Source organism: Hypanus sabinus, chromosome 17 (assembly GCF_030144855.1).
Source record: "Hypanus sabinus isolate sHypSab1 chromosome 17, sHypSab1.hap1, whole genome shotgun sequence".
Classification (NCBI taxonomy): domain Eukaryota; kingdom Metazoa; phylum Chordata; class Chondrichthyes; order Myliobatiformes; family Dasyatidae; genus Hypanus; species Hypanus sabinus.
The window spans coordinates 24,499,205-24,512,988 of record NC_082722.1 but is presented as its reverse complement, the minus strand read 5'-3'; the positions used below and the strand labels follow the sequence as shown (position 1 = coordinate 24,512,988).

Here is a 13,784-nt window from a genome sequence, read left to right as displayed (position 1 = left end):
GTGATTTATTAACCATCTCACACCGTTCTGCCGCCTTCTGTCTGTAACCGTTCACACCCGTACTAATCAAGAGCCTATTAACTTTGGCTTTAAATGTGCCCAATGACTTGGCCTCGACAGCTGTCTGTGTCAATGAATTCCACAGGTTTACTACCCTCTGGCTAAGGAAATTCCTCCTCATCTCCGTTCTACAGGGACATACTGAAACTGGGAAACTGAGTGCTCATAACTTTGAGTTGTATACTGCCCAGGTGAGATATGAGGACCTACTCTTCTAGCTTGCTTTGGGCCTCACCCTGGCAGTAGAGAAGATAGGGTGTGGACAGCTCGGTGTGGGAATGGGAAAGGGAGCTGAAAAGACATACAATTACAATGTAACCTCAAGATAGCCACTGCGGACGGAGCAATTTTGCAAAACAGACAGTTGGTCTCACCAAGTAGACAAACCCACACCATGTGCAGCAAATGCAATAGATGAAGTTGGGGGTGGTGTATGTAAATCTCTGTCTTATCTGAAAGAGCTGTTTAGATCCCCAGGATGGAAACGAGGGAGTAAATGTAGGGATAACTGTTGCACCTCCTACAGTTGTAGGGAAAGCTGTAGGAGGCATGGGGGGGGGGGATGGGATAAGAGGAGCAGTGGGTGATGGACAGAATGTTCCCTGTCAAAAATCAGGAAAGGGTGGGGTGGAGGTGAAGAAAGAGGAAAAGATATGACTGGTGGGGGGATCCTGTTGGTATAAGCAGGAATGACAAAAGGCTGAGGTGGTGGACCTGTGGAGCTCTGTGTTGGGAGGAGAGCAGCTGTGGGAAGCGGCGCAAACAGTCACCAAACGGAAGCCAAGAACCCAGCAGAAGGATGGTTCAGAAAGCCTGGTGCACAAGGCCTCATGTTGAAAACAGATGGAGAAACTGAGAAGGTTGGATGATGTTCTTAAAGGAGACTGGGGTAGGAGGAGGTTCAGCTGAGGTATCCTGAGCCGAGTTGTGAGTCGTGGGCATGCTATACTGGTGCTGGAAATGTGACGACACTTGCAGGCTGCCCAGTCCAATCCTCACTGATTTGATTTGGTGCAGATGACGCATTTCATGTACACGTGACAAATAAAGCTAATATCTTTTATCTGAGAGGCTCTGTGAAATTATGGGAGAAAATTTGTGGCCAGTTTATGTCTAGAGATGAAGAGAAAATGGATAGGAGTGTTGGAAATGGCCAAGCTGAATAAGGATACAGTGAAAGTTGGTGGTAAAATTGAAAAAAAAATTAGAACCAGAATGGCTTCATATAGCTAACAAGAGGAGTGGCATGGCTGGGGCCTATTTGAGAGCCTGTGGCCACACCCATGATCTTTTTAAAAGTGAGAGGAAATTAAAAGAGAAATTGTTGAGGGTCGGCAGATGAGCATTAGTGAAAGGAAACTGGTTGGGTCTTTGCTCTAGAATGAAGCACAGCGTCCCTCCCTGGTGAGGGATGGAGTTGTATCTGGTGTCTATGGTGGAAATGCGGCAACTGGAAGTAGCCGAATGGCGGAGGGAACAAATGGTGTCCAAGATGCAGGTGGGAATGGACTAAACAGGGGGAAACAGGACAGCATCAAGGAGATAAGTTTGGTGGGGCAAGAGCAGGCAGAAACAATGTGTCTACCAGGGTAGCCCTGTTTATGGATCTCAGATCAGAGATGCAAGTGAGTGACGCACAGGTGGAGCACTTATCAAGGCCAGAGCTGTGGAAAGGTGATCTGATGTGATAAGATCTGTAACTGCCTGGGAGACTTTGGGCTGTCGTTCAGTGGCGGGGTCATGGTACAGAAGAAAGCCGAAGGTAAAGGTCAGAGCGCCAGACCATAATGGCTCTACCCTCATCTGTGGGTTTGGGATGGAGCTCCATCCTCTGTGTTCTGGGTCACCGGAGCCCATCACTTCCTGGGCAGAAGTAGAAGCCAGTTTCACCTCAGCAGTAATTGTCCAAATGTGTAGTGTTGGATGACAGCGGTCACAGCTTTTGTTGCAGTCTGGGTGGGGGGCTGGGGGGGCATCACAACGTTCTGTAGCTCCAGTCGGAGATGTCCCTTTGGTGAAGGAACTCAGCATGGAGGCAGCAAGTGCAGATGGAAGGTGAGAAGTTACAAGATACCCATGGGCAATGCATTCTGTCGTGGTTGGGAGCGAGATCTGGCTCCTCCTCTGCAGAACCGCGGATGGCACGGAACTACCGCCGTGACCTGTTGCTGTACTGGCAAGGAGGGAAGTCTCCTGTCAATGCTGGCATTGTGAGGGTGTTAAACAGCCCAATGCAATGTAGTTACATGGGGAAAAACCCGACACAGATCTCCATCTCCATTCTCCTCCCAGGCCCATTCTTCTATTACATCCCCTCCTCCTCCTCCTTCCTGGTCACTCCTCAACCTCCCTTGCCACCTTGTCAATCGCTTCCCAACCTCACCCCACCATGCAACCATCAAGGAATTCACCAGTAAAGACAAACAGAAGACAAGTTATGTTGAGGTACACATCACTTCTCCCTCCCTCCATCCCCCACCCTATCTGAAGGTGATACTTCAGCTTATTCTGTTCCAGTCCTTGGTTCCTCCTTCCACTCATCTCCATTTCCATACAAACATTTGAATGTGCAAAAAAAAAATGGCGATTAAGCTGCACTTCTACACCCACAGCCCAGCTGAATCAGCCTCATTATTCACTAACTTCGACCTACCTCTGACCATTTTCCACTGATTTCCATGAACACCACACAGAAAGGGTCCGATTTAGATGTGACGTCTCTGTCCAGGAGATTCTGGCCGGACACAGATAGCTCCACTTTACAGACACAGTACTCGACTGAGCTGGCGAGCGGAACAGGGGCCGAGGTTACAGTGTACGCCATGTAGTCGTCTGCCTGTAGGTCTGTGGGTTTCACAGAATCACAGATGACATCAAGTTAGTTACCTTACAACACTGAACAGTAACCACAAAGCAATCCCAAAGCAATCAGATAATATTATCTCTGCGTATAGTGTAAACATTAAAAACAGACCTCTAAAACCACCTTACGGTACGAGAGCCCTTCTAAAAAACAGCGTTTCTGCAAAGCTAGGGAAAATGCGCTCAGAGCAATTACGGCATGTGAACATACTGAGGCTCCTGTGTAAGAACGTGACCTCATTCTTAACAAATAAATAATGCGCATTGACTAACAAATTGTTTTTATCTTCCATCCTGCTCCGCAAGGCTTAATGTTTTTCTTCCGTCATCATATGGATGGAGAAGTGTACTTCCTTTTTTTCCTATGGTTTCTATGGTGAGCTCCAGGAATTAGGTTTCTCGTTTCCCTTCTCCGACTCCAGTCACAACCTCAGTTTTCAAGAAAACCTGTTGAGGAATGGCAATTCCAATTTTGTGGAATGTCTTCCAACGCTTCCTACTTCCCTGAACAAACAGAAGGTTATAGAGGCAGTGCTGGAAACCCTCAGCAACCCGAAGAGCACCTCTGGAAAGCGATGGCGGTCAGCTGAAGGGTGATCAGATTGAAGTGCTGTTCTGAGCATTTCCCTCACTTTCTGTTTCTATTCCAGCAGCCGTGGTCTCCTGATTTTCAAACAAATAGGTGTGCATCCTCCAACCTCCGGTGATTATCATGGAATACAGGCTCACCATTCATATCAGCAATTCTCCCCCCATTGTTCAGTAGTCTCACTTGATCACAAAATCATGACTGAAAGCACTTGTTTCATTTTAACTAATTTGTCAAGACCTCAGAACTATTTAATTCTTTAGAGGTTAAATACAATTAGCCCTCAAAATACTTAAATGGCCAGGTAACTCAGAGCTTTTAAGGACAGTCCATGAACCCATGAATACTACCTCACTATTTCTTTTTTGCACTGTTTTTAAAATTCTTATTGTAACTTACAATTATTTTTTATGTCTTGCACTGTACTTTTGCCACAAAACAACAGATTTTGATAATAAGCCTGATTCGGTTTCCAGCTTCCCTCCCTTACCGCAACCTGCCTGAGGGACCCTCATGTTTTAGGTACCTTCAGCCTCAAAAGCCATTCTCCACTTCTTAAAGAGAATGATTCTGGGAATGAAAGGGTTAACACACGAGGAACACTTGAAGGCTCTGGGCCTGTACTCGCTGAAGTTTAGAAGAATGAGGGAAGGGGATCTCATCGAACCCTTCCGAATATTGCAAGGCCTAGATAGTGTGGACGTGGAGACAATGCTCCCCATGATGGAGGGAATCTGGAACCAGAGGCACAGCCTCAGAATACAAGTACGCTCCTTTAGACCGGGTCAGGAAGAATACCTTTGGTGGTGAGTCTGTGGTATTCGTTGCCATGGTCAGGCGTGGAGGCCAAGTCATTGTGTATATTTAAAGCAGAGGTTGATAGGTTCTTGATTAATAAGGGCATCGAAGGTTAAGGGCAGAAGGCAGGAGAAAGGGGTCGAGGGAGATAATAATTCAGCCAAATTTGAATGGAAGAGCAAACTCAATGGTTTAATTCCGTTCCTATGTCTTCTGGTCTTAAGGAGGAGGCACAATGTGATTGCAGGAGGAGGAGGACGTTTGCTGAATCAGGTGCCAAGAGGTGGAGAGGTGTTTGTTGGGAGGGGGGAAATGAGATTTGGCTGCAGAGGCCCAGGAAAACCTCCATACAAGCTGAGTGGTGTGTATGGGTCTGAGTACCACACAAAGGTCAAAGACTGGTGACTGGATTCCCAAATGCCAACACTCACTGTGCACCATTAGCCCAAAACACTGCTCCCTGAACTACACTTCCAACACTCTCCCATCATCCAGCAATGTTGGGTGCACCTCACACACAGCTCCACAGCCATCTCCCTCAACTGGCACACACTGGCCAAACCCACCGCCACCACCTTCTTCTTCCATTGCACATCAGGGTGGTAAGTAAGCTGACAGGGAAGCAGCTAGGGCTGGAAAAACATCCTGGACAGGCAGGGCTGGAATAATGTCACGGACAGGCAGGGCTGGAATAATGTTACGGACAGGCAGGGCTGGAATAATGTCATGGACAGGCAGGGCTGGAATAACATCCTGGACAGGCAGGGCTGGAATAATGTCACGGACAGGCAGGGCTGGAATAATGTCACGGACAGGCAGGGCTGGTATAACATCCTGGACAGGCAGGGCTGGAATAACGTCACTGACAGGCAGGGCCGGAATAATGTCACGGACAGGCAGGGCCGGAATAACGTCCTGGACAGGCAGGGCTTCAATAACGTCCTGGACTGGCAGGGCTGGAATAATGTCACGGACAGGCAGGGCCGGAATAATGTCCTGGACAGGCAGGGCTTCAATAACGTCCTGGACTGGCAGGGCTGGAATAACGTCATGGACAGGCAGGGCTGGAATAACGTCCGGGACAGGCAGGGCTGGAATAACGTCCTGGACAGGCAGGGCTGGAATAACGTCACGGACAGGCAGGGCTGGAATAACGTCACGGACAGGCAGGGCCGGAATAATGTCACGGACAGGCAGGGCTGGAATAACGTCTCGGACAGGCAGGGCTGGAATAATGTCATGGACAGGCAGGGCTGAAATAACGTCCTGGACAGGCAGGACTGGAATAATGTCATGGACAGGCAGGGCTGGAATAATGTCACGGACAGGCAGGGCTGGAATAACGTCTCGGACAGGCAGGGCTGGAATAATGTCACGGACAGGCAGGGCTGGAATAACGTCTCGGACAGGCAGGGCTGGAATAACGTCACGGACAGGCAGGGCTGGAATAACGTCTCGGACAGGCAGGGCTGGAATAATGTCACGGACAGGCAGGGCTGGAATAACGTCTCGGACAGGCAGGGCTGGAATAACGTCACGGACAGGCAGGGCTGAAATAACGTCCTGGACAGGCAGGACTGGAATAATGTCACGGACAGGCAGGGCTGGAATAACGTCTCGGACAGGCAGGGCTGGAATAACGTCCTGGACAGGCAGGGCTGGAATAACGTCCTGGACAGGCAGGGCTGGAATAACGTCACGGACAGGCAGGGCTGGAATAACGTCATGGACAGGCAGGGCTGGAATAACGTCACGGACAGGCAGGGCTGGAATAACGTCATGGACAGGAAGGGCTGGAATAACGTCACGGACAGGCAGGGCCGGAATAATGTCACGGACAGGCAGGGCTGGAATAACGTCTCGGACAGGCAGGGCTGAAATAATGTCATGGACAGGCAGGGCTGAAATAACGTCTCGGACAGGCAGGGCTGAAATAATGTCATGGACAGGCAGGGCTGAAATAACGTCCTGGACAGGCAGGGCTGGAATAACGTCTCGGACAGGCAGGGCTGGAATAACGTCCTGGACAGGCAGGGCTGGAATAACGTCACGGACAGGCAGGGCTGGAATAACGTCATGGACAGGCAGGGCTGGAATAACGTCACGGACAGGCAGGGCTGGAATAACGTCATGGACAGGAAGGGCTGGAATAACGTCACGGACAGGCAGGGCCGGAATAATGTCACGGACAGGCAGGGCTGGAATAACGTCTCGGACAGGCAGGGCTGAAATAATGTCATGGACAGGCAGGGCTGAAATAACGTCCTGGACAGGCAGGGCTGGAATAACGTCTCGGACAGGCAGGGCTGGAATAACGTCACGGACAGGCAGGGCTGGAATAACGTCTCGGACAGGCAGGGCTGGAATAATGTCACGGACAGGCAGGGCTGGAATAACGTCTCGGACAGGCAGGGCTGGAATAATGTCATGCACAGGCAGGGCTGAAATAACGTCCTGGACAGGCAGGACTGGAATAAAGTCACGGACAGGCAGGGCTGGAATAACGTCTCGGACAGGCAGGGCCGGAATAATGTCACGGACAGGCAGGGCTGGAATAACGTCTCGGACAGGCAGGGCTGGAATAATGTCATGGACAGGCAGGGCTGAAATAACGTCCTGGACAGGCAGGACTGGAATAATGTCATGGACAGGCAGGGCTGGAATAATGTCACGGACAGGCAGGGCTGGAATAACGTCTCGGACAGGCAGGGCTGGAATAATGTCACGGACAGGCAGGGCTGGAATAACGTCTCGGACAGGCAGGGCTGGAATAACGTCACGGACAGGCAGGGCTGGAATAACGTCTCGGACAGGCAGGGCTGGAATAATGTCACGGACAGGCAGGGCTGGAATAACGTCTCGGACAGGCAGGGCTGGAATAATGTTCTGGAGGAAATTGCACTCCCCATCATCGGTCACCGAGACTGTGGTCAGTGAAAGAGCAATAAGAACGGTAATGTATTATCCTCCCTCTAGCTCTCAAACTCCTCTGATTGATCAGCTGAAGATAGTATTTATGTACATGCCTTCCTTTGCTTTCCAGCTCTCCTCAAATCTCACCTTGTGTCCTTTCCCTCCAAAGCTTCAGACCCTACACAATGCAAAGTGAATGGTGCTTTTAACAGGCACCGTCACTGACCCGGTAGCGAGGAGTGGCACGCTAGTGGTTAGTACAACACTCGACAGCAGCCAGCTGTATGATGCAGGGTTCAATTCCTAACGCTGTCCGTAAGCATTTTGTATGGTCTCTCCATGACTGTGTGAGTTTCCTGCTGATTCCTCACACCTTCCAAAGATGTATGGTTCGGACTGGTGAGTTGTGGGCATGCATGTCACACTTGTGGGCTGCCCTCGTGGATTTTGATTTGAAGCAAACAATGCAGCAGCAGCTCACTGGTTGTTTCGACGCACGGAGAATAAAAGCTAATCTTGTCCATTGTCCGTTCTGACGCAACAGTGGGAAGTTGCAAACGGTCTCAGCTCCAGCCAAAAAGAGTTCAAATAAAGCTCATAGACATGGTGGCCCCTCCAGTTTCCAATGCCATTTCCCATCCTGTTCTGGACTCATAGCTGTGGTAGAGTTTAGTGAAGTGGGGACATCTTACCCAATAATCTTTGCAAAGGGTTCACTCCAGGAATACTCAGCTGCTCCTGCCGGAGATTCCCTCCATTTCCATCTCCTTCCACCTCCAGGGGCACGTCCTTTTCAACATTTCCTTCACCCCTTCTTTCTGCCATAATCAAACATCTGCATGCGTGTTTGGGAGAAGACTCTCCATGCCCTGGCACTCTACCCCTTGTAGATTTTAGCAATTTATGGGAAGCAAACATAGACGGAACACATGTCCTGCCGTCCGAGGTTAAAGGAGGGTCGCCGACCCTCAAGTTGCAGCGCTGGAAAAAACCAGCACTTCATGAGTTTGATGTCACATAGACACCTGCTCAACATTGCTCAAGAAGACACTAGCCATACACTTACTAAAGGCCTCACTAACGTGATGCCCATCTGACTTACACCACGAATGTATGTGTATGTTGTGACACTACTTTGTAAATCCCACCAGCACACATCAGTCAGTACAGCTCGAGGCATCAGAGTTCAGACCGTATGTCCGGTGTCCTCTGTTTGTACGTTCCATTCTATGTGCGCATGGATCTCTTCTGGGTGCTCAGGTTTCCTTCCACATCCCAAAGATGTGTGGGTTAACAGGTTAATTGGTCATTGCAAATTGCCCCGTGAGTAGGCAAGGGTTAAATCTGTGGGTTGCTGGGCTCGAAGGGCAGGAAGGGCCGAAGCTCTAAAGCATCTCTAAATAAGTAAATCCTGCAAGTTGGAACCACACTTAACCCCATTGTCACCTGTTATCTTCCTTCTTACAACTTGGAAGACAGTGCTAGTGACTGTTTGGGTGAATAATTCCAGTTAATCTGATCTTGTGCATTAACCAGTTGGCTGAATTATTTCAAGTGCAGGGTTCTCCATTAAGGAAGCAACACACACAACACTGTAACGCTAATACAGAGCTATCGACCCAGGATCAATTCTGGTCGCTGCCTGTAAGGAGTTGCTACATTCTGCCCCGACTGCATAGGTGCTCTGGTTTCCTCCCACATGCCAAAGATGGATGGGTTAACTGCTTAATTGGTCACACGGTTATAATTGGGCGGCACAAGCTCGTTGGGCTGTTAACCATGCTGTATCTCCAATTAAAAAAAAAAATGCTGGATCGCAAGAGGAGGGAAAAAAAGTACAATTGACACTTCAGGCCAAGACCTTTTATCAGTTCTGATGAAGGGCCTTAACCTGAAATATTGACTATTTTCCTCCAGAGTTGTTGGCTGGCCTGCTAACTTCCTCCAGTACATTGTGTGATGCTCTAGATTTCCAGCATTCGCAGAACCTCTGGAGTCTCTATTAAGGAAGCAGCTGTTTTGAAACGTGTTCAGAACAGTTTTTTTTTCCCATCGCTATCTTGTTAGTGGAAGAAAGTACATGCTTGTTGATGGTCTCCAGGCTTATTGAGCCGAGGAAATGAGGAGTAAATATGTTAGGTTGTACAATCACAATGAAATTAGATTCAGCATAGGAGATGACAAATCACAGTGTAGTATCTAACTAAATGAAAGAAAAATTATCATATGGAACTACAAATTAGTAATAGAGAGATTGAGGTTGGAAACAGGAAAAGCACATACTCATTCCAGAATAGAGAAAATAAGGCAATCTTGAATAAACAGGAAAATCTGATCAAATTGAAATTTTTAAAAAGCATTTTTAATACTACATGTAAATTAAGGAAAAAATGGGAGAAAGATGACAGTTGGGAAAACTACAAACAGAGATTTGAAAGGCTAAATAGTTTTATTCTGGTTGATCTTCCAAAGAATTGCACAATACAAGTGGGTAGTGGGGAAATGAATTTGAGAGTTAAAAGACCAAAGGACTGGGCAGAGAAGCTGGTCACTAATCAGGAAGGAATTGTAGCAGATACAAGAAATTTTACTGGAGGCTATCCAAGAGAAGTAACACCGAAACATTACTGAATGGAAACCTTTAGAAACTCCACACCATTGTGACCATTTCCTTCCCTTGCCACAGCCACTTCCCCAGGCTGAAGCAACCTGTTTACTGTCCTATTTATCAACCGTATATCTGTTGAACTCACAGCCACTTAACTCTGTCTCTTTCACTGTCCAAGGTAGAGAAATTTTATCCTTAATTCTGTCACCAATAAACTCAACTATTCAATGCTCCCCTTCTCCACCCTCCATGAACTTCAGTTCTTCCACAGCGCTGACATAAAATAGGCTATCCCTTGCCAAGCCTCCACACTGGATAAAGGCCAGAAGTATGTGCGCAAGAATGAAAAATCTATAATGTTAAATCTATAACCTGTAATGTTAAAATTGTACAAGGCATTGGTAAGGCCAAATTTGGAATATTGTGTACAGTTCTGGTCACCGAATTATAGGAAAGATATCAATAAATTAGAGAGAGTGCAGAGACGACTTACTAGGATGTTACCTGGGTTTCAGCACTTAAGTTACAGAGAAAGGGTGAATAAGTTAGGTCTCTATTCATTGGAGCGTAGAAGGTTGAGGGGGGATTTGATCGAGGTATTTAAAATTTTGAGAGGGATAGATAGAGTTGACGTGAATAGGCTGTTTCCATTGAGAGTAGGGGAGATTCAAACGAGAGGACATGATTTGGGAGTTAGGGGGCAAAAGTTTAAGGGAAACACGAGGGTATATTTCTTTACTCAGAGAGTGATAGCTGTGTGGAATGAGCTTCCTGTAGAAGTAGTAGAGGCCAGTTCAGTTGTGTCATTTAAGGTAAAATTGGATAGGTATATGGACAGGAAAGGAGTGGAGGGTTATGGGCTGAGTGCGGGTAGGTGGGACTAGGAGGGCCAAGATGGCCTGTTTCCGTGCTGTGATTGTTATATGGTTATATTGGAGAAATTATGGCTTCTTAATGCAAACAGGACCATCTTGTCATAGAATCAGAACTACAGTACCAAAACAAGCCCTTCAGTCCATCTAATCCAGGCCATACTATTACTCTGCCTGGTTCCATCAATTCACACCTGAACTATAGCCCCCCACAGTCTTCCCAACCATTTCCCTGTCCAAGCTTCGCTTAAACGTTAAAATCAAACCCACATTCTCCACCTCCACTGAACACTTGTTCAACACTCTCACTACCCTCTGAGTGAAGCTTCTCCTCATGTTCCCCCTAAACATTTCACTGCTCACCATTACCCTACAACCTCTGGTCTAGTCTCACTCAGTGGAAAAAGCCTGCCTACATTTACCCTCTCTGTACCCCTCATAATTTTGTATACCTCGATCAAATCTCCCCTCATTCTCCTATGCTCCAAAGAATAAAGCCCTAAACTATTCAAACTTTCCCTGATACTCTGGTCCTCAAAGTCCCTGTAATGTCTTGTAAATTTTGTCTATACTCTTTCAATCTTATTTATATCTTTCCTGTAGATAGGAGAGTCCAATGCAAGTTGCTCATTCTTGCAGTTGTACTTCTATGACTTCATGCTGTCCAGTCTGACATCTTTCTACCTCCACCAACATTTCTTATCTTAGACCTTTGTGGATCTCCATCTTCCTCATAACCTGAACTATGAAAATTCTTAGAAATAGTGAACAAAGTTAACATTAACAGGAGTTAACAGTTCTGATTAATGACCCTTCCTCTGATGACTAAAACCGCTTCTCTCACTACAGATGCTGCCTGACCTGCTGAGTACTTCCAATGTTTGTTTTTAAACTCAGATTTCCAGTAGCAATGGGGTTTTGATTTTTAGTCCCAGGTTATCTGTTCCTACCACTGGAAAATCTATATTTAACAGGCACTGTAAATCAGCAATATTATGAAATATAATTTTTAAATACTTCTGTCTGCTGTGTTAGAATTAACAGACACATGGAACAAAACACTTGTGAATACGTCAAAAGATAATGAGGTATGAGTGTGATATAATGGGCTCAAAGGTCCCACTGAAGAAGCGTGGTGCATACGTTTAATTTATTTCCCTCAATATGATCAAACAGGTTGAGACAATCCCTTGCCACTGCACAAAAGGTGTCTGCAACAAAAAGCAGCAATGCAAACTGGGCTGAGATAAACTATCAAAAATATTTACATAACTACAAAGAAAGATTATGTAAACAGGATTGGGCAGATCAACCAGCTGTACACAGCATGTCCTGGGCAAAGCACAGTGAGTTGTGTTCAGCATCACTGCCACATCACTGGGCTTGATAAAGAAGAGACCTAGTAATTAAAATAGAATAACAACAATCACTTGTATTTAATAGCTTTTGGCTGGGATATACGATAAACAGACCGGTTTATTCATCTGTGTGAAACACTTATGCCATTTATGGGTGAGGCTCTTTCATTTGTCTCAAAATTCTTGTTTACTGTTTCACATCTTCTATCCCCTCCTTAATACTTATATTAGCTTGGATCAGTTTCAGCTCGTGTTTACTACTTCACTGAATTTTCAAAACCATTGCTCACTTCATCTTCTCATAAGGCTACCTCTCACTTTAGCACACGGTGCAGGTGTCCTCGGATCTCCATTTGTGATGATACTGGGCTTGCTGACCACAAAATTCTTAACTCAAAGACCTGGAACCCCAGTGGATATAAATAGCCACTAGAACCCTCACCAAAGGAAGGCAGTACTGTAACTACCCAATCTTCAAAGACCAGTTCACTCCACTGTTTATTCTCCAGGGCGACTTTAGCTACCAATACCCACGCTTTGAGTGGTGGGTCTGCTGTCCATACCAAGGAGAAAATCTATTTCTTGCTCAACTGCATTCTCTCATGCCTCAATCTTTTGGGGTAAACACAAAAGGTTTTTTGTTTTCCTGGTTTAACTTTATCATATGATTTTGACAATTGAGCAGTCAGGCACGAAGGCTTTAACACAATTCATAGCCCAAGGGTTGATTGTAAGGCTTTTAGGGTCTTTAGATATCCTACTTGAATGACTTTGCTAAAACTCAGATGTTAAACCACATCCCTTTGTAGTAATTGTCATACCTAGAAAATTTATATTTGTGCCAGAGTCTAGAATTTTTAATGTTAATTACATAGGTTCTGCTTGTCCCTTTCAAGGTGGGTGTGACCGGAATCCATTGGCCAGATCTATGCAAGATTTATACTTTCATGAGCAATCCTTGCTGCCGCATCAAATATTGCTAAAAATACGAGCTTTGTCGTACGGAGAGGTGAGACTAGGTATGCCATTTGTCAGATGGAACATTTTGATTAAATGCGTTGCTGAAGTCTCCTGTGCAGTTTTTATTACATTAACATTAGCCCACTCCTCCTTTACATGTTATTTTCCCAGAGCTGCAGGAGGGGGAGTGAATGTTCGGGATGGGGTCTGTTCCTTTGTATATTTAGAGGGTGAAGGATGAGGTGGGTGTCCAGTTGTGTGCTCGGTTTGATACTCTTCTCCACAGTCTCAATGTTCCCTCTGTCCCACAAGGAGCATATTGGTCTCTTCTGCAAAGACAGGGGCTGCTACTAAAGGTCATGGCTAAGGCCTAGAACCTGGCCATCTAGGCTTTTCCCAAGTCAGGTGTCCAGGGGAGTTTTGTTTGGTTGTTGACGCCTTCCCTGCTGAGTCTCTGGTGTAGAAGAAATGCAATTGATCCGAGGAGTAAGGCAGGCTTGATGACTTTGTTATTGACCTGGCATTCACTTCAGAGGGAAAGGGGAAGACCCTGTGCCTGCAGCTCATCATGTGGGAATAATCAGTAACCTTGCTACCACAGGACCTCTTTAGCAACCTTAAATTATTCTTGTGTCAGGTACTGATTAAAGGCTATTCCACACATGATGCAGAGGATTTCACTAAGACACGGGGAAACATTATAGATTTATAAAATGAACTAAGTCCCAGCCTGCCCTCGACATTTGTTTTCTGATCTTAAGCTG

At 46.4% G+C, this 13,784-nt stretch overlaps 1 protein-coding gene across 3 annotated transcripts in view; it reads right to left on the bottom strand.

Moving 5' to 3' along the window:
- Positions 1-13,784, bottom strand: part of cpne2 (copine II) — a 251,142-nt gene that overhangs the window by 207,767 nt on the left and 29,591 nt on the right. For all 3 annotated transcript variants that reach the window (XM_059992684.1, XM_059992683.1, XM_059992685.1), the window contains one exon: positions 2,714-2,904. In XM_059992684.1, coding sequence (XP_059848667.1) covers positions 2,714-2,884 — 171 coding nt within the window. In that variant the 5' untranslated portion in view covers positions 2,885-2,904. The remainder of the gene's footprint in view (positions 1-2,713; positions 2,905-13,784) is intronic.